Raw genomic sequence first — 23,291 nt, forward strand, 5'->3', positions numbered from 1 at the left:
GTGTTCCTGAAGGCTAGAAGAGGGCACCAGATGGTTGTGAGCTACCATGTGATTGCTAGGAATTGCATTCAGGACCTCTGGAAGAGCAGCCAGTACTCTTAACCTCTGAGCCATCTGTCCAGCCACTTGTTATGTTTTTTGAGATAGGATCTCATGTATACTAGGTTAGTCTTGAACTTGACATATAGCTCAGGATGACCTTCCACTTATGGCCCCACTGTTTCCACCTCTAAGTGCTAGGTTTATAGGCACGCACCACCATACCTGGTTCAGTGCTGGAGATGAAACCAAGAACTCCATGCATCGTGCCTGGCAAGGGCTCTACCTACTGAGTCACACCCCTGCCTTGTTTATTTGTGACAGTCTTGCCAACACGGGCCAACCTTGAACTCAAATCCTTTTCCGTCAATTTCCTTAGTGCTGGGATTACATGTGGAAGCCCCCACATCTGACTTTTATGGACACTTTTAACTGGGGGTCCTGTATCAGGCAGGCAGAGTTTCAGAGATCTTGTAACCATAAGAGGTGGACTCCCTTCCTTGCCTGTGTAATCTATGCAGTTGTGAGAGTCAGCAGGGACAGCCAAGCAGACTGTCACTGGGGAGCAGCTGGATAAGACAATGTTCTGGATAGGCCATGTGAAGAACTGAGAATAGACTCAGACCTGGAAGTCCTGCTTCTGCTGTGAAAAAGTCCGTTTGTATTCCAGTGGATACAGAGGTGGTGGAGCATCAGCAGAGATCACTGCAGGTGGTGTAGTCATAGTTCAGTATTTCTGAATGTCAAGTAATCTGCTAAATTCTAAGCCCTGAGAACATGTGGTCCATGCCCAGTATGAGCAGAAAGAACTACATCCCTGTGTGAATTGGCTGCAATGTTGCTGGCAGGCTTGGCCCCTATTTACTGAATGCTTGGCTTTTTCTGGTGACAGCAGACAGAATGTTCTGGTGCCCACCTGTGCTTTGGATGTACCAGATAGAATCGTTCAGTAAGGTGTTTATGGCATGCTCAGGGTAGGGTTGAAATCCTAGATACCACAAAACAGGCCCAGAGGAAACTGTGTCTTTTTGCCACAGGAATTGTCATAGAGAAGCCACAGTATACATCATGTACAGACCACTTGGGCTGTGCTGCTTTCTGCTTTAGTAGCAGCACTGAACAGGACAATATGGCCCCATAAGATCCTAAAGCCTTTATCACCTCTTTATAGTAGCATTCTGTCATCCTCTGGTACAAGTGAGAAACCAGGATGGACAGACTGATCTGCCTTTGCCTTCCCTCCTTCATTATTTCCAGCTTTTATCTTTAGCATTCTTCCTTGATACCTTACCTTACTCATCTCTTCTCGCACTAGTTTTTTAATATTTTAACTTAAAATATAATTACATCATTTTCTGCATTTTCTTTCCTTCCTCCAACCTCTTCCATGCACCCCCTTTTTCTCCTCAAATTCATGGCCTCTTTTTCTGTTGTTACATACATGTGTAAATACATAAATATATAAATATAGCTTGCAGAGTCAGTTTAGTGTTGGCTTGTGTGTATATGATTTCAGAGCTGAGCTCTTGGTATTAGATAGCCAATTGCGGGCTTATTCTAATTGTCCCGCAATTAGCAGTCCTTAGTTGCCTATAGTTCTTCGTCTGGGAGTGGGATCCAGTGAGATTTCCCCCTTCCACAAAGGCATGGCTTTGTGTTATATTTTAGGTCTTGTTTAGACATCCATATTGTCATCATGGATGTAGCTTCCCTGTTATTTCTACAAGATATGCTCTAACAGCAGACTTTCTGGTCCTCTGGCTCCTACAGTCTCTCTGGTCCCCACTTCCACAATGTTCCTGGAGCTTTAGGTGCAGAAGTTGTGTTGTATATGTATCTGTTGGGACTGGGAACTCCATGATCAGTTGTTGTCTGATGTGAGCAGTTGTGGTTTTCTGTAATCTCTGCTCTAAAGGGAAGCTCTTTGATGAATGGTGAGAGTATTTGGAGTGCAGTTGGGAGTTATGCTTAAACAAGTGAAGTGGTGGCAGTAGGTTCTCCTTGAAGAGCCGTGACCTCACTTGCCACAGCAATTGGCTAGTTTTCCAGCCCCAGGCATGACTTCCCTTCTGCTAAGCAGTCCTTAATTTAATCAGACAGCTGTTGGTTGCCAACAAGCTATGGGTACCATTATTACACCTTTAGGAACATCTTACCGTGCTGGGCATTGTTGTGGTTCATAGATGTCACAGTTGGGTAGGACTGTTTTAGCACCTTCTGTTACTATGAAAGCTAGTCCTTGAGGAGGAGGCTGTCAGGTCATCTCTAGCTCGAATCCTCCAAGTCCTGTGTGTCCAAAGTGCATGGTGTCTTTAGCAGCCCTGACTTACCTTCAGCCTCTGGGAGGCTACTATGGGCAATAGAAATAAGTTTACATTGTGTTGGGAGTCTGGAATTCTCTGGCCAACAACTCCTACTAGTATTTTTTTTTTTTAATTCTGTGCCTTCTGTTTTAATGAGAGGCAGGTCCAGGCTGCAATATCCCAGACCAGCTCTACTTCATCTCTCTTTCCATCTCCTTTCCTCCCCCCAGCCCTAGCACTGGAGGAGAGGTGGGGAAGTGACACAGATCATTTTGTAGCCAAAACTGACTTTGAATTTTCCATCTTCCTGCTCCACTTCCGAGTGTTTTGATGATAGATTTCAGCTGCTGTGTCTGATGAAAAGTACTTTCCTAATGGTTGGCTGTTGTGTTGTTGTTCGCACCTCTTTAGATAGAGCATCAGTAATGTGGTTTAGACGGGCCTGAAAAGAACTGCCTTGAGCTCACAGAGGTATGCCTGTCTCTACCTCTTGAATGCTGTAATTAAATTTGGATACCACTATGCCTGGCCCTTATTTCTGTTTTCGTTGAGACTTTTTATTTGCTTGCTTTGGCTATTTTGCCAAAGGGTCTTTCGCAACTCATAGCTGAGGATGGTCGCTTTGATTTTCATTTTCATTCGTTGTATTTTGTTTGTTTGGTTGGTTTTTTTTTTTTTTTTTTTTTTTTTTTTTTTTTTTTTCTTTTTGGTTTTTCGAGACAGGGTTTCTCTGTGGTTTTGGAGCCTGGAACTAGCTCTTATAGACCAGGCTGGTCTCGAACTCACAGAGATCCGCCTGCCTCTGCCTCCCAAGTGCTGGGACTAAAGGCATGCGCCACCACCACCCAGCTTGTTTGTTTTTTGAGACAGTCTCACCATTTAACTCTGCCAGGGCTAACTCACTCTGTAGACCAGGCTGACCTCAAACTCACAGACATCCACCTGTCTCTGCCTCCTGAGTGCTGGGATTAAAGTGATTTGCCTCTGTGCCTGGCTATTCACTGTATTGTACTTTAGGCTTTTTCTTTTTTAGAAGCAGCTGGGTGTCATATTTAATCCAATTTCGTCAAATCATCTCACTCACTCTTTATTGGGTTTTATTTCTTCTTTACCTTTATTACTGTTGTTTCTACATTTTCCATATTTTTCTACGTGATTCTTGGCTATTGATTGAATTTTTCTGAAACCCTGTGTGGTGATGCATGTTTTTAATATCAACACTCAGGAGGCAGAGGCAGGCAGATTTTTTTGTGAGTTCCAGGACAGTCTGATCCATACGAGACCTTATCTTTAAAAAAAATAAATTTGGAGTTAAAAAGATGGCTTAGTGGTTTATCTTGCAGAGGGCCTCATTTCAGTCCCAGATGTCTGAATGATGGTTCACAATCATCTGTGTGGGACTTTGAATATAATTGGCCCCATAATCTCATAGGGAATGGCATTGTTAGGAGGTGTGGCTGGAACATTAATTATTCTCTATCAATAAATATTCAGGAATCGGATGGAGGGGTAAGAGCATGAAAGATCAGAGGAGCAAAGAAGCCACTGTCTTCCTCCCTGCTCTGTTCCTTCCTCCAACCAGAGAGCCAGATCTTTTTCTGCCCAGTCTTACTACTTCCTTCCTATCTGCCTTCAGTCTTCCAAAACCTCTGTGGTTAATTTTGGTCAGCTAGTGGCTAACTCTTCCCTCTGACTCCAAACAAGCAAGCTTTATTTTTCAGAACATGATCAAAATATCACACATTTCCCCCTTTTGTCTAAAAAAGAAAAGAAAGGAAGATTTTTAACTAACATAGTAAAACCATATACAATATGTACAATAACTATATACAAATATATGCAGGTAAGAATTTAGCCATTTGCATTTGACAAATTCAAAGAAAACACTCTATTATCTACTCTTTTTTGGTGAATTCAAAGTGTTGTACCAAATTTACTTTCCATCCTAATTTGTATTACCAACCCAAAACTATCTTTTTTTTACCTCTCAACCTTGTATACTTTACACCTCTTTTGTGAGTTTGTTTTCTGAGTCTGGTAACTTTTTTTTTTACATGCATATATTTTAGGAGACTATAGATTTATTTTCCTGTTTTTGTTTCTGTTGCTTACTTTTGAGCACAAATTGTGATAGTTGGGGGGCTGGAGAGATGGCTCAGTGGTTAAGAGCATTGCCTGCTCTTCCAAAGGTCCTGAGTTCAATTCCCAGCAACCACATGGTGGCTCACAACCATCTGTAATGAGGTCTGGTGCCCTCTTCTGACCTTCAGGCATACACACAGACAACATTGTATACATAATAAATAAATAAATATTTTTAAAAAAATTGTGATAGTTGGTTACATTTACACATCACCTTGTTGACTTTTCCAAATCTTTTTTCTTTTTTTCTTTTTTATTCATTTTACATAACCAACCACAGTTCCCCTTCCCTCTCCTCTTCCTCTTCAACAACAACAACAACAAAAGAATGCAAATGCTAAGTTTTCAGCCAGAAACACGAGGGAAATATGCTCTTCCTCTGTCCTGTCTTAGTTTGGGTGTCTAGACTCCAGATAAAAGAGATAAACAGATATTTTACAGTGGAAAGGCTGTGTTGGAGTACAGGTAAAGCCATGAGCCATATGGTAAAACATAGATTAATAAAAATGGGTTAATTTAAATGTAAGAGCTAGTTAGTAATAAGCCTGAGTTATCAGACAAGCATTTACAATTAATACAAGCCTCTGTGTGGTAACTGAAGCAGCTCCCAGTATAGGGAAACTCTACCTATATGGGACTTTGTTGAAGTAGGTATGGCCTTCTTGGAAAAAGTGTGTCATTATAAGGTATAGCAGGCTTTCTCAGATTGCTGTATCCCACATCATGACACAGAGACTTATTATTAGTTATGAATGATCAGCTTTATCTTATACATATCCTGCTAGCACTTATAACTTGATTTAACCTGTTTCTCTTCATCTACATTTTGCCTTGGGACTTTTTACCTTTCTTTCATTTTTTTATATCATACTTTCCTGCTTCCTCTGTCTGTGGCAGGCTGGCAGGCAGGTGCCTTGCTGGCCAGCCCAGGATGTCTTCCTCTCTTTCTCCCTTATTCTCTCTCCAGCCTAAATTCCTTCTCCTCTTTATTCTCTCTGCTGCCATCCCTGTCTATCCCTCTACTGCCTAGCTATTGGCGATTGAGCTTTTTATTAGACCAATCAGGTGCCTTAGGCAGGCAAGGTGAAACAAATACAGCACATCTTTACATAGTTAAACAAATATTCTAGTCCACAGCAGTGGGGGTAAGCTTGAAGTTTCCTATGCTCAGGATACCACTCAGTGGGTCAGTCAACTTTTCCAACACCATGCTTCCCATATGCTGCCATGCTCCCTGCCATGATAATGAACTGAACCTCTGAAACTGTAAGCAACTCCCCTCAATTACATGTTTTACTCTATAAGAATTGCTGTGGTCAGCCGGGCGGTGGAGGTGCACGCCTTTAATCCCAGCACTCGGGAGGCAGAGGCAGGCGGATCTCTGTGAGTTCGAGACCAGCCTAGTCTACAAGAGCTAGTTCCAGGACAGGCTTCAAAACCACAGAGAAACCCTGTCTCAAAAAACCAAAAAAAAAAAAAAAAAAAAAAAGAATTGGTGTGGTCATGGTGTCTCTTCATAGCAATGAAACCCCTAAAACAGAAGTTGGTACCAGGGATTAGGGTATTGCTGTGATAGGCCTGACCATGAACCAGTTTGTTTGAATGAATTTGGAGTTTGGTACTTTGGATTGTGAAAGCAGTGGAATGCTTTAAGCACTGCTTAAAGGGCCAGAATAGTAGAAGCATAGAAGGCAGAGGTGCTGAAAGTTATTTGAACTGTGGGGGGTTGCTCAAGAGGTTTCAGAGGAGAATAATTTTAGTATGTTGCCTAGAGATTGTTCTTGTAATATTTTGGTGAAGAAAGTGGCTGCCTTTTGCCCTAGTCTGAAGAGTCTGCCTGAGGCTAAAGTGAAGAGATTTGATTCTATTGGCAGAAGAAATCTCAGAACAGTTTAGTATAAAACTCTGTTGTGTGGCTATTAGTGATAAGTATAATGAAGATTTACATGAAAAGGAGATAAATGGATTAATAAATGGAATGGAGTAGTGACTTCAGGGCAAGATCCCACTCAGCTAAGTTTCCAATCCAAGAAAGAAACCAAAGAAAAGTTTAGAGCTGGATATGATGGTGCACACCTTTAATCCCAGCACTCGGGAGGCAGAGACTGGCGGATCTCTGAGTTGAGGCAGCCTGGTCTGTGGAGCTAGTGTCAGGACAGCCAAGCTTGGCAGTGAAGGACAGAGAGCTGGTGAAGATGTAACTAAACAAGGGGGCCATGTTCCAGCCCCAGCAATCACAGAACTTAGCAGATTTTGCCACATTGTTCTGGATTTAGAGTTAAGGACAAAAGAATGGAGTTATGGAATAAAGCCACTGAGGCCAGGCATGTGTCAGGGTCCTGAATGGAGGCCCAGTAGAGAGGCCATTGTGTGAGGCCGTGAAGTTGAAGCCTGGATTGCCTTGGAGGACGTAAGATGTTAGACATAGACATGCCAGAATCATGGGGTGCCTGCCAAGGAAAGCTGCTAACAGGGAGTGGAACCAGCCTAAGAGAAAGAAGTGTCTTGCAGTCAACAAAGCTAAATGAAGTTAGAGATTTAGAGAGTGTTTTTGACACCAGACATGCAGATACAAATAGAGATGCAGAGTTTGGAGTTTTCCCAGCTGGTTTTCAGTCTTGTTTTGGTCCAGTACTTCCTCACTATGCCCCCTTCCATACATTTTGGAACAGTATTGTATATCCTGTGCCAATATATATTGGAAGTGTGTGATCTGCTTTTTGAATTTGATTTTTACAGGTGATTACAGTTAAGAGATTGCATAAATCTTTGAAGAGACTGAACTTTGGACTTTAAAACATTGTTGAGACTGTGATAGACTATGAGAACTTTTGAAGTTGAACTAAATTTTTCGTCATGATATTTTACAAGCTTATGGAACCAGGGAGTGGAATGTGATAGTTTGATGTAATTGGCCTCCATAATCTCAAAGGGAGCAGCACTATTAGAACGTGTGACTTTGTTGGAGTGGGTATGGCCTAGTTGGAGGAATTGTATCACTGTGGGAGTGGGCTCGAGGATTCCTATGCTTAGGACATTGCCCAGTGAGTCAGTTGTTGCCAGCAAGATGTAGGACTCTCGGCTCTTCCAGAAGCACATCTGCCTGCATGCCGCCATGATGATAATGGACTGAACTGAAACTATAAGCAAGCCCCCCCGCCCCAATTAAATGTTTTCTTTTATAAGAGTCTCCATGGTCATGGTGTCTCTTCACAGCAATAAAAACCTAACTAAGGCAATTTGTAGCTCCAATTCCAAGAGATCTGATACCCTCTTCTGACCTTAATGAGCACAAGGCACATACATGGTACACATGCATAAGATAATAAAATAATTTTTAAAATCCTACCATAATCTTTTTTCTCATTAATGTTTAAGATATTTAGGTTATGTTATAAATAAAAAATGGATAAAATTATATGTCATAAAACAGGCTATTCTGAAAGGTAATTGTGATTATTATTGCTTTATCTGATTTGCTTTTTTATTTTGTTGTGTTTTATGAGACAGGATCTTGGTAAGTATTGCAGGCTGACCTCACGCTCAGACCCAGTGATGGGATAAAGATGTGCATTGTCACTCTGAGCTTCGTTCATTTTTAAATTATGGTGAAATAACCATTTTAAACTGTGAAGTTCAGTGCTGTTAAGTATATTCATAGTTTTTGGCCAACAATCTCTAGAATCTTTTTTATTGCAATACTGAAACTGCCTCCCTACAAAATCTTAGTTCTCCACTAGCCCTGCCCCTGGCAGCCCCCTATTAATGTGACCACTCTGTAGACCTTGTGTAAGTGGACTATACAGTCATACTCCGATGCCTGGCTATTTCACTCAGCATTCCTCAGGGTTTATCCATCTCGTAGAACTTCAGGATTTCTTTTGCTTGCTTGCTTGCTTGCTTGCTTGCTTGCTTGCTTGCTTGCTTGCTTGCTTTTTGAGACAGGGTTTCACTATATAGTCTTATAACTTACTATGCAAACGAGGCTGGCGGTGAACTCACAGAGATCTGTGTGTTTCTGCCTCCCAAGTGCTGAAATTAAAGGGATGTGCCACCATTTCTGGCCCTAAAATGGTAGATTTGTACAACCATCCCTTTTCTTTACTTATATAAAATATAATGTGGTTCTAGCAGGCTTAGTGCTATAAGTCTTTAACCCAGCACTTGAGAGGCAGAGACACATGAATCTCTGTAGGTTTGAAGCCAACCTTGGGCTACATAGTAAGACTCTGACTCAGAACATTTTTTTGTTAGCCAGATGTGACAACACATGCCTTTAATCCCAGGACTCAGGCTAAGGCCATCCTGTTCTGCATAGTGAGTTCCAACCTAGCCAAGGCTACATAGCAAGACCTTGTCTGGGGTAAAGGGGACACAAAAATTCTTTTTATTTAAAAAGATGGTTCTAATTTCCAAATTATTTAATGATAACTGTCCTGATAGGATATAAATTCTGTATGACAGTAGAGATGTTTTTTCTGTTGTGTTTACTGTGTATTCCCAGTCCCTACTTGAGCTCTTTGATCCTTGGTACACGTCACTAGGTAAATAACATGTTATGTTCTCACTGTCTCAGGGGAATGAGGCTCGTGAAGGAAGAAGCCCGTCATGGTTCAGCCCAGCCGAGGCTGTCCAGGTCATGCGCTACTGTTGCCTCTTGGCCCGGAATGTCTCCAGCCAAGTTTCTTCCAAGGATATTGGTGTCATCACACCCTATAGGAAGCAGGTGAGCCCACCAGGACTCTGCCTTCGTATATGGTCACTATGGCCCTTGGTCTTTGGTTTCTGAAGGCCAGAAACAAGCTCATTTTGAACAGCAAGAGATTTCCAGAGAAGCAGAACCATGTTCTAGTGATGCTGAAGATAAGCAATTGGTAAAGCGTACACCTCATGGCCATTACTAACCAGCCACCTGTCTTATTCCACCCAGGGATGAGCATTATTTTTACATTCTAGGTAATTACATCATAAATATTTACATAAGGACCTGTGGAATATGTTGGTATTTTGTCCCTTTAAGAAAAAACTTTCAGGAGGCTGGAGAGATGGCTCAGTGGTTAAAAGCACTGACTGCTCTTCCAGGAGTCCTGAGTTCAATTCCTAGCAACCTCATGGTGGCTCATAGTGGGATCTGATGCCTTCTTCTGGTATAAAGTCAATAGAGCATTCATATAAAATAAATAATTAAATCTTGAAGGAAGAAAGAAAGGAAGGAAAAGAACTTTTGTCAGGGCAGTGGTGGCATATGCCTTTAGTTCTAGCACTCTGGAGGCAGATCTCTGAGTTCAAAGCCAGCCTGGTCTACAGAGCAAGTCCAGGACAGCCAGGGCTACACAGAGAAACCCTGTCTTGAAAAACCATTTAAAAGAGAAAATAAAAGCTTTCAGCTTCAATCCCAGAACTTGGGAGAAGTTGGCAGGAGGGTCTCTGAGATGATGATGATGATGATGATGATGATGATGATGATGATGATGAAGAAGAAGAAGAAGAAGAAGAAAAGAAGAAGAAGGAGGAGGAGGAGGAGGAGGAGGAGGAGGAGGAAGAAGAAGAAGAAGAAGAAGATGGGCTACAGAGGGAAACCCTGTCTCTATAAAAGAAAAAGCTGTCCATCCCAGCCCTCAACCAGTATTTCTCAAAAGTAATGAATGCTGTGAGCGTTTGTGAGGATCACCGTTCTACAAAGGATTGAAGGCAGCAAGTATTGCTGATCCTATAAAGCTCTCTATAGGTTGTGACAGCCAGAAACTCTGTATGTTTATTTCCTGTTCTGATACTATGTTGTGAGTAGCAGTACCTTCCATACCAAACACAAGTTTCAGTAGCTGAGTTCCTGCCCCTTTGGTGGCACAGAGATAGCAACAGCCTGATTAAGAGCCCACAGCCACTTGGTGCTGGCTATTTTTCCTCCTTGGTAAGTTTGGGGGCATTGGCACATAGCTCTCTGGAAACAGCATCTTCCATCTTGATGATGCACTGTAGCCCACTCACAAGTCCAAGTTCATATGTTCTTTTTTCTTTTCTATTTATTCTTCTCTCATATATTACTTCTGTTATATTCCCTCCTTCCTCTTCTCCAGCCCCCCCCCTTCCCTTTCCCCCAGATCCACTTCTTCATTTCCCTTCAGAAAAGGGCAGGCCTCCCAGGGATATCAACCAAACATGGCATTTTTTTGGTTTTTTGAGGCAGGGTTTCTCTGTAGCTTTAGAGCCTGTCCTGGAACTAGGTCTTATAGACCAGGCTGGCCTCGAACTCATAGAGATCTGTCTGCCTCTGCCTCCCGAGTGCTGGGATTAAAGGTGTGCTCCACCACCACCTGGCAAAACCCTGTCTTAAAAACAAACAAAACAAAATAAGATACAAGCTAACAGAATGGCTATGAAAATAGTATCCATCTTTCTGCTGCATAAAAGAAATACAACTCAACATCAAAAATAGACCTTACCTCAGAGAAAAATATTTTCCAAGCAAACAGACCTAAGAAGCAAGCTGATGTAGCTAGCTATTCTAATATCTAACGTTAAAATAGCCTTCCAACCAAAATAAAGCAAAAGAGATGGGTAAAGACAATATTCATCAAAGGAAAGCTCCACCAAGATGACGTCTCAATTCTTAACATCTATTCCCCAAATGCAATGGCACCCACATTTGAAAAAGAAGCATTACTGAAATTTAATATGCACATTGAAACTCACTCATAATATTAATAGTGGGAGACTTGAATACCTCACTCTCACCAATGAACCAGTAATCCAGACAAAAACTAAGCAGAGGCATAATGGAACTAACAGACATTATGAACCAAATGGACCTAGCAAATATCTACAGAACATTTTACCCAAACACTAAAGAATACACCTCAGGACCTCACAGAACCTTCTCCAAAATTAACCACATACTTTGTCACAAAGAAAGTCTCAGCAGATACAAGAAAATAGAAATAACTCCTGTTTCCTATCAGACCTTCACAGGTTAAAGTTGGATTTCAACAACAGAAAACCTAGAAACTCTCTACTGGGTCAAGGCAGAACTAAAGAAATTAAAGACTTCCTAGAATTAAATGAAAATGAATGCACAACGAACCCAAACATAGGGGGCACCATGAACGTGGTGCTAAGAGGGATGTTCATAGCACTAAGTGCCTGCATAAAGAAGCTGGAACTTGGCTGGAGAGATGGCTCAGAGGTTAGGAGAACTGGCTATTGTTCTGGAGGTCCTGAGTTCAATTCCCAGCAACCACATGATGGCTCATCCACATTATAATGAGATCTGGTGCCCAGAACACTATATACATAATAAATAAATTTAAAAAAGAAAGAAACTGGAGTTTAACAACACACTTGAAAGAAAGTTCTAGAACAAAAAGAAGTACACACCCAAAAACAATAGACAGCAGAAAATAATCAAACTCAGGGTTGAAATCAAGATAAAAACAGAGAACAATCAATGAAACAAAGGCGGTTCTTTGAGGAAATCAACAAGATAGACAAACCCTTATCCAAACCAACTAAAAGAAAATATCAAGATTAACAAAATCAGAAACAAGAAGGGGGGACATAACAGAGACACCAAGGAAATTCAAAGAATCATTAGGTCATACTTCAAAAACCTGTACTCCACCAAATTGGAAAATCTAAAAGAACAATTTTCTTGATAGATACTACTTACTAAAATTAAATCAAGATCAGATGAACAATTTAAATAGACGTATAACCCCTAAGGAAATAAAAGTAATCATTAAAAGTCTCCCAACCAAAAACAAAAAAAACAGAGCTAGATGATTTCAGCGCAGAATTCTACCTGCCTCTGCCTCCCAAGTGCTGGGCCCTCTGAATGTTTTTTTTGTTTGTTTTTTTTTTGTTTTTTTTAAAGATTTATTTATTTATTATGTATACAACATTCTGCCTTGATGTATGCCCACACACCAGAGCAGGGCGCCAGATCTCAGTACAGATGGTTGTGAGCCACCATGTGGTTGCTGGGAATTGAACTCAGGACCTCTGGAAGAGCAGCCAGTGCTCTTTACCTCTGAGCCATCTCTCCAGCCCCCCCTCTGAATGTTTTTAAACTTTTGTTGAGAACTAGAAATTTCAGAAAACAAGTAACTTGGGGTTCTGATTCTCACCCTAAGAATGTTGTGCTCTCTTCTTATTTGCTTCTTTGGCTCATAGCTGTCTCTACTCTGACTGTGGCATCTATTTTTTTCTGGTATGTCTCCCTATTGAGTTTTATTTTCATTGTTTTTAGATATGGCTTCTGGGGGAGTACAATCCCAGCTTAGTGGGTCAACAGTTTTCAGCAGTGGCCATCCTCATCACCTTGTGTGGTTGCCATTCACTAAGTATACAACCTCAGGTGCCTTTCTGTGCAGACCTCAGGCCATTTGAGTCTTCCCAAGCTACTGCTTCTCACCAGACTCTTCTGTATCTCCTCAGCCATGAACAGCTTCAGCCAATAATACACTCATTCCCACCTCAAGGTCTTTTTTTTCTTTTTTAAGTAGAGACAGCTGTAGATGCTGGGTGGAAACCCAACTCTTTATTTTCCTATTTTTGTTTTGTTGTTTTGGGGTTTTTTTTAAATCTTGTTTGGTTGGTTTTGGTTTTGGTTATCAGCCTAGCTTTTAATAGCTGAGCCATCTTTCTAGCCCATGAGCAGAACTCTTGGTTCTCCATGTATGCTTGCCTTTTGAGGTTACAGCCAGGTAGAAGAGCCCGCAGACAAGAACACAGACTCCCATAATTATTACCCAGAGTTGAGTAGCATTAACACTTGTTGGGCTGTGATTATTTCCAGAACGCTGAATGTGCAAGTGTATGGTTGCTTTGCTGGAGTAGATTGGTCTGTCTCCTCACTTGGTTGTCATTGTCTTGCCTAAGCCTTGTTTTGACCTAAAGCCCTTCATGGATACTAGTAGACATCCATGAGAGAACAGATCATGTGACATCAGCCTAGCCTAGCGCCACCTATCATCAGCCTGTCACTGAGGCTCAGCTCAATCCTCAAGATTGCACTGATCTAGACTGAAGAGCTTTCCAGCCTTCCACACTGCCGTTGGTCACCGCACAGCTAGCTGTCCAGCATGGTGGATTAGTTCAGGGTCTTTATGTCCAACTAATTTTCATGAGACTGACCAGGAGTCTGAGAGACTCTTTTGTTAGTGTTTGCTTGTTTGTTTATTTTAAAGATTAGTTTTATGTGTATAGATGCTTTACTTGTATGTGTGTATCTACAACACATACATGAAGTGCTTGTGGAGGCCCTGGACTAGAGTTAGGTGGTTGCGAGCCACTTTGAGAGTCAGTTCTGGATCCTGTGGAAGAGCAACCAGTGCTCTTCATTGCTGAGCCCTCTCTCTAGATTCTGGGGTTTTGTTTTGTTTGTTTGTTTGGTTTTTGGTTTTGGTTTAGATTTTTCGAGACAGGGTCTCTCATACTGTATAACAGTCCTAGCTGTTCTGGATCTCTCTTTGTAGACCAGGCCTCGAACTCTCAGAGAGAAATCCACCTGCCTCTGCCTCCCAAGTGCTAGGGTTAAAGGCTTAAGCCACCACCACCCAGCCCTAGCTTCTGGTGTTTAGAAATAGTTTCTGCTTAGATCTCAAACTGGCTTAGAACTCATTTTGTATCCCAGACCAGCCTCAAACTTATGATCGTCCTGTCTCAGGCTCCCAGGTGCTCACATAGGAATCTTAAATGGTAAGGGTTTTGTTTTGTGTGCTAGGAATCAAACGGCCTTGTGCGTGGTAGTCAAGGACTAAACCATTGAACTACATTCATATTCTTTTATGATACTTTTTTTTCAAGACAGGGTTTCTCTGGAAACAGTCCTGACTGTCCTGTAACTCATTTTGTAGACCAGGCTGGCCTCAAACTCACAGAGATCTGCCTGCCTCTGCCTCCCAAGTGCTGGAATTAAAGGCATGCACCACCACCACCCATATATTTCCTTTTAAAAAATACCCTCAGTATTTTTTGTTTCGTTATTATTCTGTGATTTTTTTTGATATTTACAAGTATTTTGCCTACGAATATGTCTATGTGCCACATTATTTCTTGCTGTCCAATAAGGCCAGAACAGGATGTCAGTTACACATGGTTCTGAGCCTTCATGTGGGTGCTGAGAATTTGAACCTGGGTCATCTGGAAGAGTAGTCAGTGTTTTTAACCACTGGGCCATCTCTCCATCACCCTGTCCTACCTTTTTATCCCCATATCCAGCTCAGAATGTAGCACATATGGACACATAAAATTCATACAGTGTCACTTATTTGCCAAGAGAAAGCAAGTAACCTTTTCACTGATGGTCAGATCTACTGATAGCAAGAAACCAGCTTGTCTATGGTGGAGACACAGGATTTTAATCCCAACACTGGGGATGCAGGCCGATGGATCTCTGAGTTCAAAGCCAGCCTGGTCTACAGAGTGAGTTCCAGAACAGCCAGGACTACACAGAGAAACCCTGTCAAGAGGGAGATGTCATCACTCAGATGTCTATTTGTCACAGCTTGGCGCAATTGCCCTGTGTAGCCTTGCTGGAAGGAGCCGGAAAGGCCGAATCCTCCAACACGCCCCCATGGGACCTTTGCATTGGCATCACTGATGCCAGGCTGCAGAGGTATAGTCTGAGAATGGTGTATCACTGTGATCAAGCAACTATAACTTAGAACATGCTTCTCAAATCCCTTGCTTGTTCTCACATGCAAGGTTTGAAGAAGGGTTTGAAAAATTTTAAATGTAGGGCAGGGCTGGAGAGATTGTTCAGAGAGAGGTTAATAGCATTGGCAACTCTTCCAGAGGTCCTGAGTTCAGTTCCCAGCAACCACATGGTGGCTCACAACCAAGTGTAATAAGACCTGGTACATGCAGGAATACATACAGGCAGAACACTTTATACATGATAAATATTTTTTTTTATTTTTCCATTCAAATATTTACACTTCCCTCTTCCCAATCCCCTCCCACCCCCCTCCCCCTCTCTCCACTTCCCTGCTTGAGAGAGGGCAGGGAACCTTACTCTGTGGGAAGTCCAAGGCCCTACCCCCTACATCCAGGCCTAGGAAGCTGTGCATCCATATAAACTAGGGTCCCAAAAAGCCAGAACATGCCATAAAACCAAGTCCCAGTGCCTTTATTAATGGCTTCTCAGCTCCCATTGTCAGCCACAATCACAGAGTCCAGTTTGATCACATGCTCATTCAGACCCGGTCCAGCTGGATTTGGTGAGCTCCCATTAGAACAGGCACGCTATCTCAGTGGGTGGACCAACCCCTCGCGGTCCTGACTTCCTTGCTTGTCTTCTCCCTCCTTCTGCCCTTCAACTGGACCTTAGGAGCTCAGTCCATTGCTCTGATGAGGGTCTCTGTCTCTATCTCCATCCATCGCCGGATGAAGATTCTATGGTGATATTCAAGATAATCATGAGGGGCTGGAGAGATGGCTCAGTGGTTAAGAACACTGCTTGTTCTTCCAAAGGTCCTGAGTTCAATTCCCAGCAACCACATGGTGGCTCACAGCCATCTGTAGTGAGATCTGGTGCCCTCTTCTGGCCTGCAGGCATACATGCAGACAATACTGAGAATACTGTGTAATAAATAATTAATTAATTAAAGTATTGAGGGCAAGAATTCTCATAAAAAAAAAAAACAAGATAATCATGATATTTTTTAAAGTGTAGGACAAGACGGTTACAACAAAAGTGCTGAAAACTGAAGCGGCACTGAACTTGAGCGTCATTAAGAACTGAGGTTCTCGGGCTAGAGCAAAGATTTGTGAGCCACAGCAGAGCTCCACTAACTTTAGACCACGAAAGCAGAGTGGGTCACAGTGACAAGAGAGTGGGGAGATGTTATTAGTGGTGTCCCAGGCTTTGCCTATGGCCGCATGGCCCCTGTGTGCCTTCCTAAGCATCACATGCAGAGACTTTTTGGGCATTTGTAGTGATTCAAAGGAGAATGGCTCCTAGAGGCTCATATTTCTGAATTGTTGGTCCCTAGTTGATGGAACTGTCCACATTCTAATGTTCTATTCTTCCAAAGTCCAACAGAATCATCCATTTAGCTGTGCTTACAGCATGCTGACACTTCTGTAACCCACAGTTCCAAAAATGTTCTGAATTCCTCCTGCAAACCAACGGCAAAGACCCGAGATGCCATGGTCAGGTTTAGTCACAGCAATGGCCACACTTCTCTCATACCAGTTTTCTGTATTAGTTACTCGCATGTCACTTTGAGACGCCCGACAAAACAACTCAGGGAGGAAAGGACTTATTCTGGCTCAGATTTCAGAGGATCTCAGTCCACCATGGTGGGGAAGACATGGTAAATAACTTAATTCCTGGCAACGGAACATGTGGCAGAGACTGTTCATCACAGGACTGGAAAGCAGGGCTGGAAAGGCCCTTCAACAGCCTTCAGAAGCCTACTCTGTCAACTGAGCCCCACTGTCTAAAAGTTACACAGCTTCCCGAAATAGTGCCACCAGCTGTGGACCAGGTGCTGAAAAGTATGAGAGGAAGTGCGTTTCAGACCCAAACCATAGTAGTATTTGGGTTAACAGTAATAGGTTATATCTTGATTTTTACAATGTTATTTTTAATCTTATAACCTGTTTTAAAGGTGGAGAAAATAAAAATCCTCCTGCGGAATGTGGACTTGACTGACATAAAGGTTGGCTCGGTCGAGGAGTTCCAGGGGCAAGAATACTTGGTCATTGTTATTTCCACTGTAAGTTCTCTGTTTGTGGCCAGCTGACATGTGCTTGAAATTGCTGGTTATTTGATGAATGACAGATACATTCAAATAAAATGGTAGAACCTAGTTCATAGTGTAACAGACTGCACTGCAGGCTAGAGACTCTGGTACTAGACTCAAGTGTTTCCAAAAGTGGTAACTATACTACATTGTTTAACAAAACCCCAAAGATCAAACCAGGTGGTGGTGGCAGAGTACACCTTTAATCCCACCACTGGGGAGACAAAGGGAGGTAGATCTCTGTAAGTTCAAGGCCAACCTGGTCTACAGAGTGAGTTCCTGGACAGGCCCCAAAGCTACGGAGAAACCCTGTCTGGGGGCGGGAGGGAGATCAGGAGCCCAAGTGAAAAGAGTTTAGGAAGAAATAGCCAGTGCATGGAGGAGGAATAAACTAGTGAAGGACAGGTGAGGTTGCGCACGCCTTTGATCCCAGCATTTCAGAAGCAGAGGCAGGCAGATCTCTGAGTTTGAAGCCCCCGGTCTATTAACATCCTGCCTAGAAAAAAGAAAAGGAAAAAAGATAGTGAAAGACAGACAGCTAGAGAGCAGAGTGCCTCAGATGGCAAAAGAAGACCCAAACATTTGCTTTTATACCACCACACAAGGACAGTTTACCTCTCAAACCACTGACTTTTAATTTTTAAAGTATCCTCATTGCAAGCTCATGCTAACTGCTGAGTGAAAATTCAGATGCAAAAAAGAAAAGACCCAGACAGAACCTGTTAGCATCTTGGGGACTTTCTGTCTGCAGACAGAATTGTGCTGTCATCAGCCCTGTCTAACTTTTTAAACACAAATGAGGTCATGTTGCTTCTTAACCTTTCTGGTTTTGTGTATTAAAAAAAAAAAAAACAAACCTTGAAATACCATTTTTATTCATCTTTGTGTCTTGTAGGTGCGGTCAAATGAAGATAGATTTGAAGATGACCGTTATTTTTTGGGTTTCTTGTCCAATTCAAAAAGATTTAATGTTGCAATCACAAGACCCAAAGCATTGCTGATTGTTCTGGGAAACCCTCATGTCCTTGTCAGAGTAAGTTTACAAAACACTGGGCTGCCATGTCTTGATGGAGGAAGCGGGGTGGATACAGGTCGCAGGAAATGACTTCTGAGGTCAAACATGCACCTGGCACCAGGAGACTCTAGGCCTTCACTCACTTGGCTCTCTTCTTTTCCTCAGGATCCCTGTTTTGGAGCGCTGCTAGAATACAGTGTTACCAACGGTGTCTACACAGGGTGTGATCTACCTCCCGAACTGCAGGCTCTCCAGAAGTGAGCTCTCCAAACCTGCCTGGATGCCTTGTTGACTTTTCCTGTCCTGGAGTTTAGTGGTCAATGTCACTCACCCTTGTGTGCCTGAGTAGGTAAACAAAGCACCAGTTAGAAGCACTGTGGAGGAAAGTGCTTTTGTGCTCACTTGTCCAGTGTCAGGATCTGTGGGGCACAGAAGAGTCTGGCCTGTTGACAAGGAGACATTGTGCCTCGTTCTAGGGACCCTTAGGTCCAGATATGCTTCAGTCTTCTACGACTCTTGTGGCTTCCTGGTCTCAAGACTGAACACGGTGTAGGTAGGACCACTGAGTCAGCTGAGCTGCTCCTGCTTCCTTTTACTGACCTTGGTTCACAACAGTTTGTTTCTGCCAGTGGGCAGTCACTGCCACTACCCTCCCCCAAATAAACACTATAGTAACACCAACCTCTTTCTGTCTCTGAATCCACCTGCGTCAGTGATAAGGGTTTTGTCTTTCATTTGCACTCTGCTGGCTAAAATCTCTGGAGTTGGCTCTGCCATCATCTGGTCTGTCCTGATGTAGTTGTATGTGAAACCACAGGAAAGACACCAGCCCCACTTACCTGAGAACCACAGGCCACAGCTGGCTGTGTTTCAACACCTGAGAACTGAGAAGGGTATTAGATGGGACGAAGCCCACCTAGACCTCAGTATTTCTGGAAAGAAGCAGTCAGTAAAGGCCCATACTAGAGCCCTGCCTGTCCTCCCTGGCCTGTCCCTGCATTCAAGTAGATGCCAACTTGTAAGAGCCTTCATGCGTTAGGTGAGACCAGGCACCTTGATGGACCAAACTGGAATTCCAACTCTGTGCTCTAGAGGCACTAAGAAAAGTAAAATTTCACCAAGCTTCCTCCCCTTATGGGAGGCCAGGTCAAGTTCTGTGGCTCTGCCATGGTCTACTGTAGACACTGCTGCCAAAAGAACTGCACTTGGAGGTGGGGTCTTTCAGAACCCAGTAAGCAGCAGTGTGGAGTTTGACCCTTTTGTGCAGGTGAGGACTATCTCCCTGAGGAGAGTTCCCACTCAGTCCTGCAGCACCCCTTACTGCACATGGCTGATGGAACCCTTATGCCCAGATCCTGGGTGCATAGAGAAATCCCCATAGAGGCTCTAAAAGCCTGCACCCACCCTATTACAGTGTTCCCCCTCCACCGTAGGGACTAGACCTGGCTAACTAGAGCACAGAGGGATAATCCCCCTAAAACTTCAAGAGTCTCTACTACCTCAGGACCACAATGGGCAAAGTACTTTTCTCAGGCAGGGAATAGAGAGTCTTAGGTGAGGGCCTTTGTTTGGATGGAGCTGAGAGCAGCACAGGCCAGCCAGCCCCCAGCCAACTTTCTCCATTCTTCTCTCATAGCATAGTGATGCTCTCAGCAGGAATCACAGCCCTTTACCATCCCAGGAAAAACCATCAGCTTCATCCTGCCCATGGCCTCTGGATCCTTGAAGGTGCTGCCCCTTAGTGAGCCTTTTCAGCTTAATTGCTGTCAGGCCTCCACATCTGTGTCATCTTTTGCTTCAGATCAGAACTCAGTTGCAGTGTGGCCACCAAGAAAGGCCCTAGACCTTAGCTATATGAGCAAGTGAGGGCAGGAACAATGACAGGGTTAACACCAAGAGGTAACTAGAAGGTTCCAGGAAGGGAGCTAGTCAGGTAGATGATAGTCCATCAGTGACCTAGTCTACTGAGTACCCAGCTAAAGTTAGTCATGAACCCATGGGCCTCAGCACCTTTCTACCCCAGAAATAGCCACCCAGCTCAGGGTAACCACATCTGCTCCCGCTTGAACAGAACATCCTATGGCTGAGACAGGTAGGCATACCTCAGAATCTAGAGAGCTGGGATCAAAGGCATAAGTAAGGTGGGCCAAGGTTAGCAGCATCTCAGGAATAGAAGCCAGGATGTTTCACTGTAGGGGACACTGTAGCAGCCTGCATAATTGGGATGACGAAAGAAAGCCTTAGAAAATAGAGTACAGAAGGCCCTCTCTCAGGGGTGACAACTCTACCAGACCAGTGTGACCCCCTGCCAAGCAAGGACCAAAAGCGTGTGTGGGCAGAGATAGACTTCCTGCAATTTTTTTTTAATTTTGCTTATTCTTAATTTGGGTGTTTTTATGTGAAGTGCCAGTGGAGTGCAGAAGATGGTGCAGGGTCCTCGGGTTGCAGCTGATTGTTAGTTGCCATGTGGGTTCTAGGAACCAAACCTGGTTCCTCTATGAGCAGCCAGTGCTCTCAGCTACTAAACTATCTCTCCAGCCCCAGTTTCTCACTTTTAAAAGGCTGCTCACAATGTCATTCCAAGTATAATGTACATTTTGCCATTCCAAGGCATAACAGAACCACCTGTCAGTATCTTGTGTGAGGTGAAAACGTGCTAACGTTTTATACTTCTGTTACCCAGCAAAGGGACATCCTGCAAAGCTAGAAATAGTACTTTTTCCCTCTTGAACCTGTATTTCCGCTTTCCATGGATTTGAACCCCAGTACAAAATATTATGCTTGTCAGTCAGAATGAAAGAAAATGTGAATTTTCTTTCTTTTTTGGCATATATTTTCTGTTTTGTACCCTAAATGGAATTTCACATTCATCACCCATGGCCCTAGATGACCAAGGAAGTCCAAGCAAACCCTTGATGCCCCTGGCCTCATATCGAAGTGGCAGTTCCCAAGGGAGAGTGATGGGATGGGGAATAGCCCTATGCTGCTTGCTCAGGACATTTAAAATGGAGTTGTGTGTTATGTGGAATGGCCTCTGCCTACTTAGCTCACCTCAGATACAGAAAATACTATTTGCTTTGATTTGTGATCCCATGAAGCTGAACATGACACAAGAGTTGTGCCTATATCGCCATTCTTAATGTTATATAAGTGCCTAATCAAAATGTTGCCGATTTTCATAAAAACTAAACATGGAGGTAAATTTGAATTGGAAATACATCTTGCAATAGTCCAACAATAGTTGTTCTTAGCTCTTTGAGAATTTCATACAATATATTTTTATCATTTTCACCCTTCCCCTAATTCCTCCCAGATCCATCCCCCACTCTATCCACCCTGCTTGTGCCCCCCTTTTCACCCATCAAGTCCAATTTGTGCAGCCCATGTATCAATGTGCAGCCTTCCATTGGAATGTGGTCCATTTGCCAGAACAACATTCTTAAACTGACTCCTCAGCAGCTATCTGTTGCCGCTTGCTCCCTGGCTAATAGTACTACTTCATGTCTAACACATGTCTCCACGCTTATTCATGCTGCCAGAACTGACATGCATTTGCATATGCAACTGCCCTGCTGTTTCTGGAGGACACTATTTCCTTGTATTTATACACCACCTCTGACTCTTTAAACTCTTCCTGCCCCCTCTTTAGCAATGACCCCTGAGCCTTGGGAGACAGGATGTGATGTCCATGTCCCAATTTAGAACTGGGCATTCCAGTCTCTTATTCTCTGCGCCTTAGCCAGTTGTGGGTTTCCATGTTAATGACCATCTACTGAAAATAGAAGCTTCACTGATGACAGTGGAAAGGTGCACTAATTAATCAGATTAATTAATACAGTGTTCATTTAGCAGAATAATAGTAGTGGGATCTCCATAGAGCCTGAGACTCATCTAGCCACAGGTTCTAGCCCAACAATGGTTGCCTTGTGGAGTGGAACATAAATCCGATGAGAAATGGTTGGTTACTCCCATGATGCCTATAGCACTACTACATCAGTGGGCATTGTTAAGTATTTTTCCTTGACTGACAAACCTCTCCGCCAACACAGTAATCCCAATCAGACCGAATTAGAAGATGCCCAGATTTAATGGGTGCCAGCACTCTCGGGTGGCCCCCCAGGAAAACACGGAGAGAGGAGCAGAGTACCGAAAGACTACGGAAAACCAGGAGACCACATGTTCATTCACTGGGAGGTAGTTTAAATAGCTTGTGGGAGTGGTCTTGACCCTCCCTGAGGAGGGGTCACCATTTGGTGGGCTTTCTTGAAGGTGGAGTCTGGACTGTGGCCGCTCCCAGGGGAGGGAGCTTGGAATGGAGTTTTCTGCCCAACATTTCAGTATGGATGCCAGGGGGTTGGGGTGAAGCCCCCAACTAAATAGGCGTTTTGTATCAGACCAGCCATTATTATAAATTGCAGGGCTCACAACTAGATAAAATGTTGCTTACTTTCTTCCCCTTGTAGTGTACTTAGCACCGTATAGCACTGTGAAAGCTAGCCAGTAGGAATGGTGCTTCCAGGTCAGAACCTGCTCCATTTCTCCATATCCCATGACTAAATATACTCATGTGGTATATCCAGCACTAAGATCTCACTATCAAGTTCTGGAGGGTAACCAAGAACAACAGTAGTGTAACCAAGAACAACAGTAGTGTGACCAAGAACAACGGTAGTGTGACCAAGAACAACGGTAGTGTGACCAAGAACAACGGTAGTGTGACCAAGAACAACGGTAGTGTAACCAAGAACAACGGTAGTGTAACCAAGAACAACGGTAGTGTAACCAAGAACAACGGTAGTGTAACCAAGAACACTGGTAGTATAACCAAGAACAACGGTAGTGTAACCAAGAACAACGGTAGTGTAACCAAGAACACTGGTAGTGTAACCAAGAACAACGGTAGTGTGACCAAGAACAACGGTAGTGTGACCAAGAACAACGGTAGTGTGACCAAGAACAACGGTAGTGTGACCAAGAACAACGGTAGTGTGACCAAGAACAACGGTAGTGTGACCAAGAACAACGGTAGTGTAACCAAGAACA

At 43.2% G+C, this 23,291-nt stretch overlaps 1 protein-coding gene across 1 annotated transcript in view; it reads left to right on the forward strand.

Moving 5' to 3' along the window:
- The window catches only part of Mov10l1 (Mov10 like RISC complex RNA helicase 1), a 76,457-nt gene extending 57,948 nt beyond the window's left edge, over positions 1 to 18,509 (forward strand). The window contains exons 23-26 of the mRNA XM_057792533.1: positions 9,061 to 9,210; positions 17,099 to 17,206; positions 18,129 to 18,266; positions 18,414 to 18,509. Of these exons, the coding sequence (XP_057648516.1) occupies positions 9,061 to 9,210; positions 17,099 to 17,206; positions 18,129 to 18,266; positions 18,414 to 18,509 (492 nt within the window). The remainder of the gene's footprint in view (positions 1 to 9,060; positions 9,211 to 17,098; positions 17,207 to 18,128; positions 18,267 to 18,413) is intronic.
- The last annotated feature ends 4,782 nt before the right edge of the window (positions 18,510 to 23,291 follow it).

This window comes from Chionomys nivalis, chromosome 17, assembly GCF_950005125.1.
Source record: "Chionomys nivalis chromosome 17, mChiNiv1.1, whole genome shotgun sequence".
NCBI lineage: Eukaryota > Metazoa > Chordata > Mammalia > Rodentia > Cricetidae > Chionomys > Chionomys nivalis.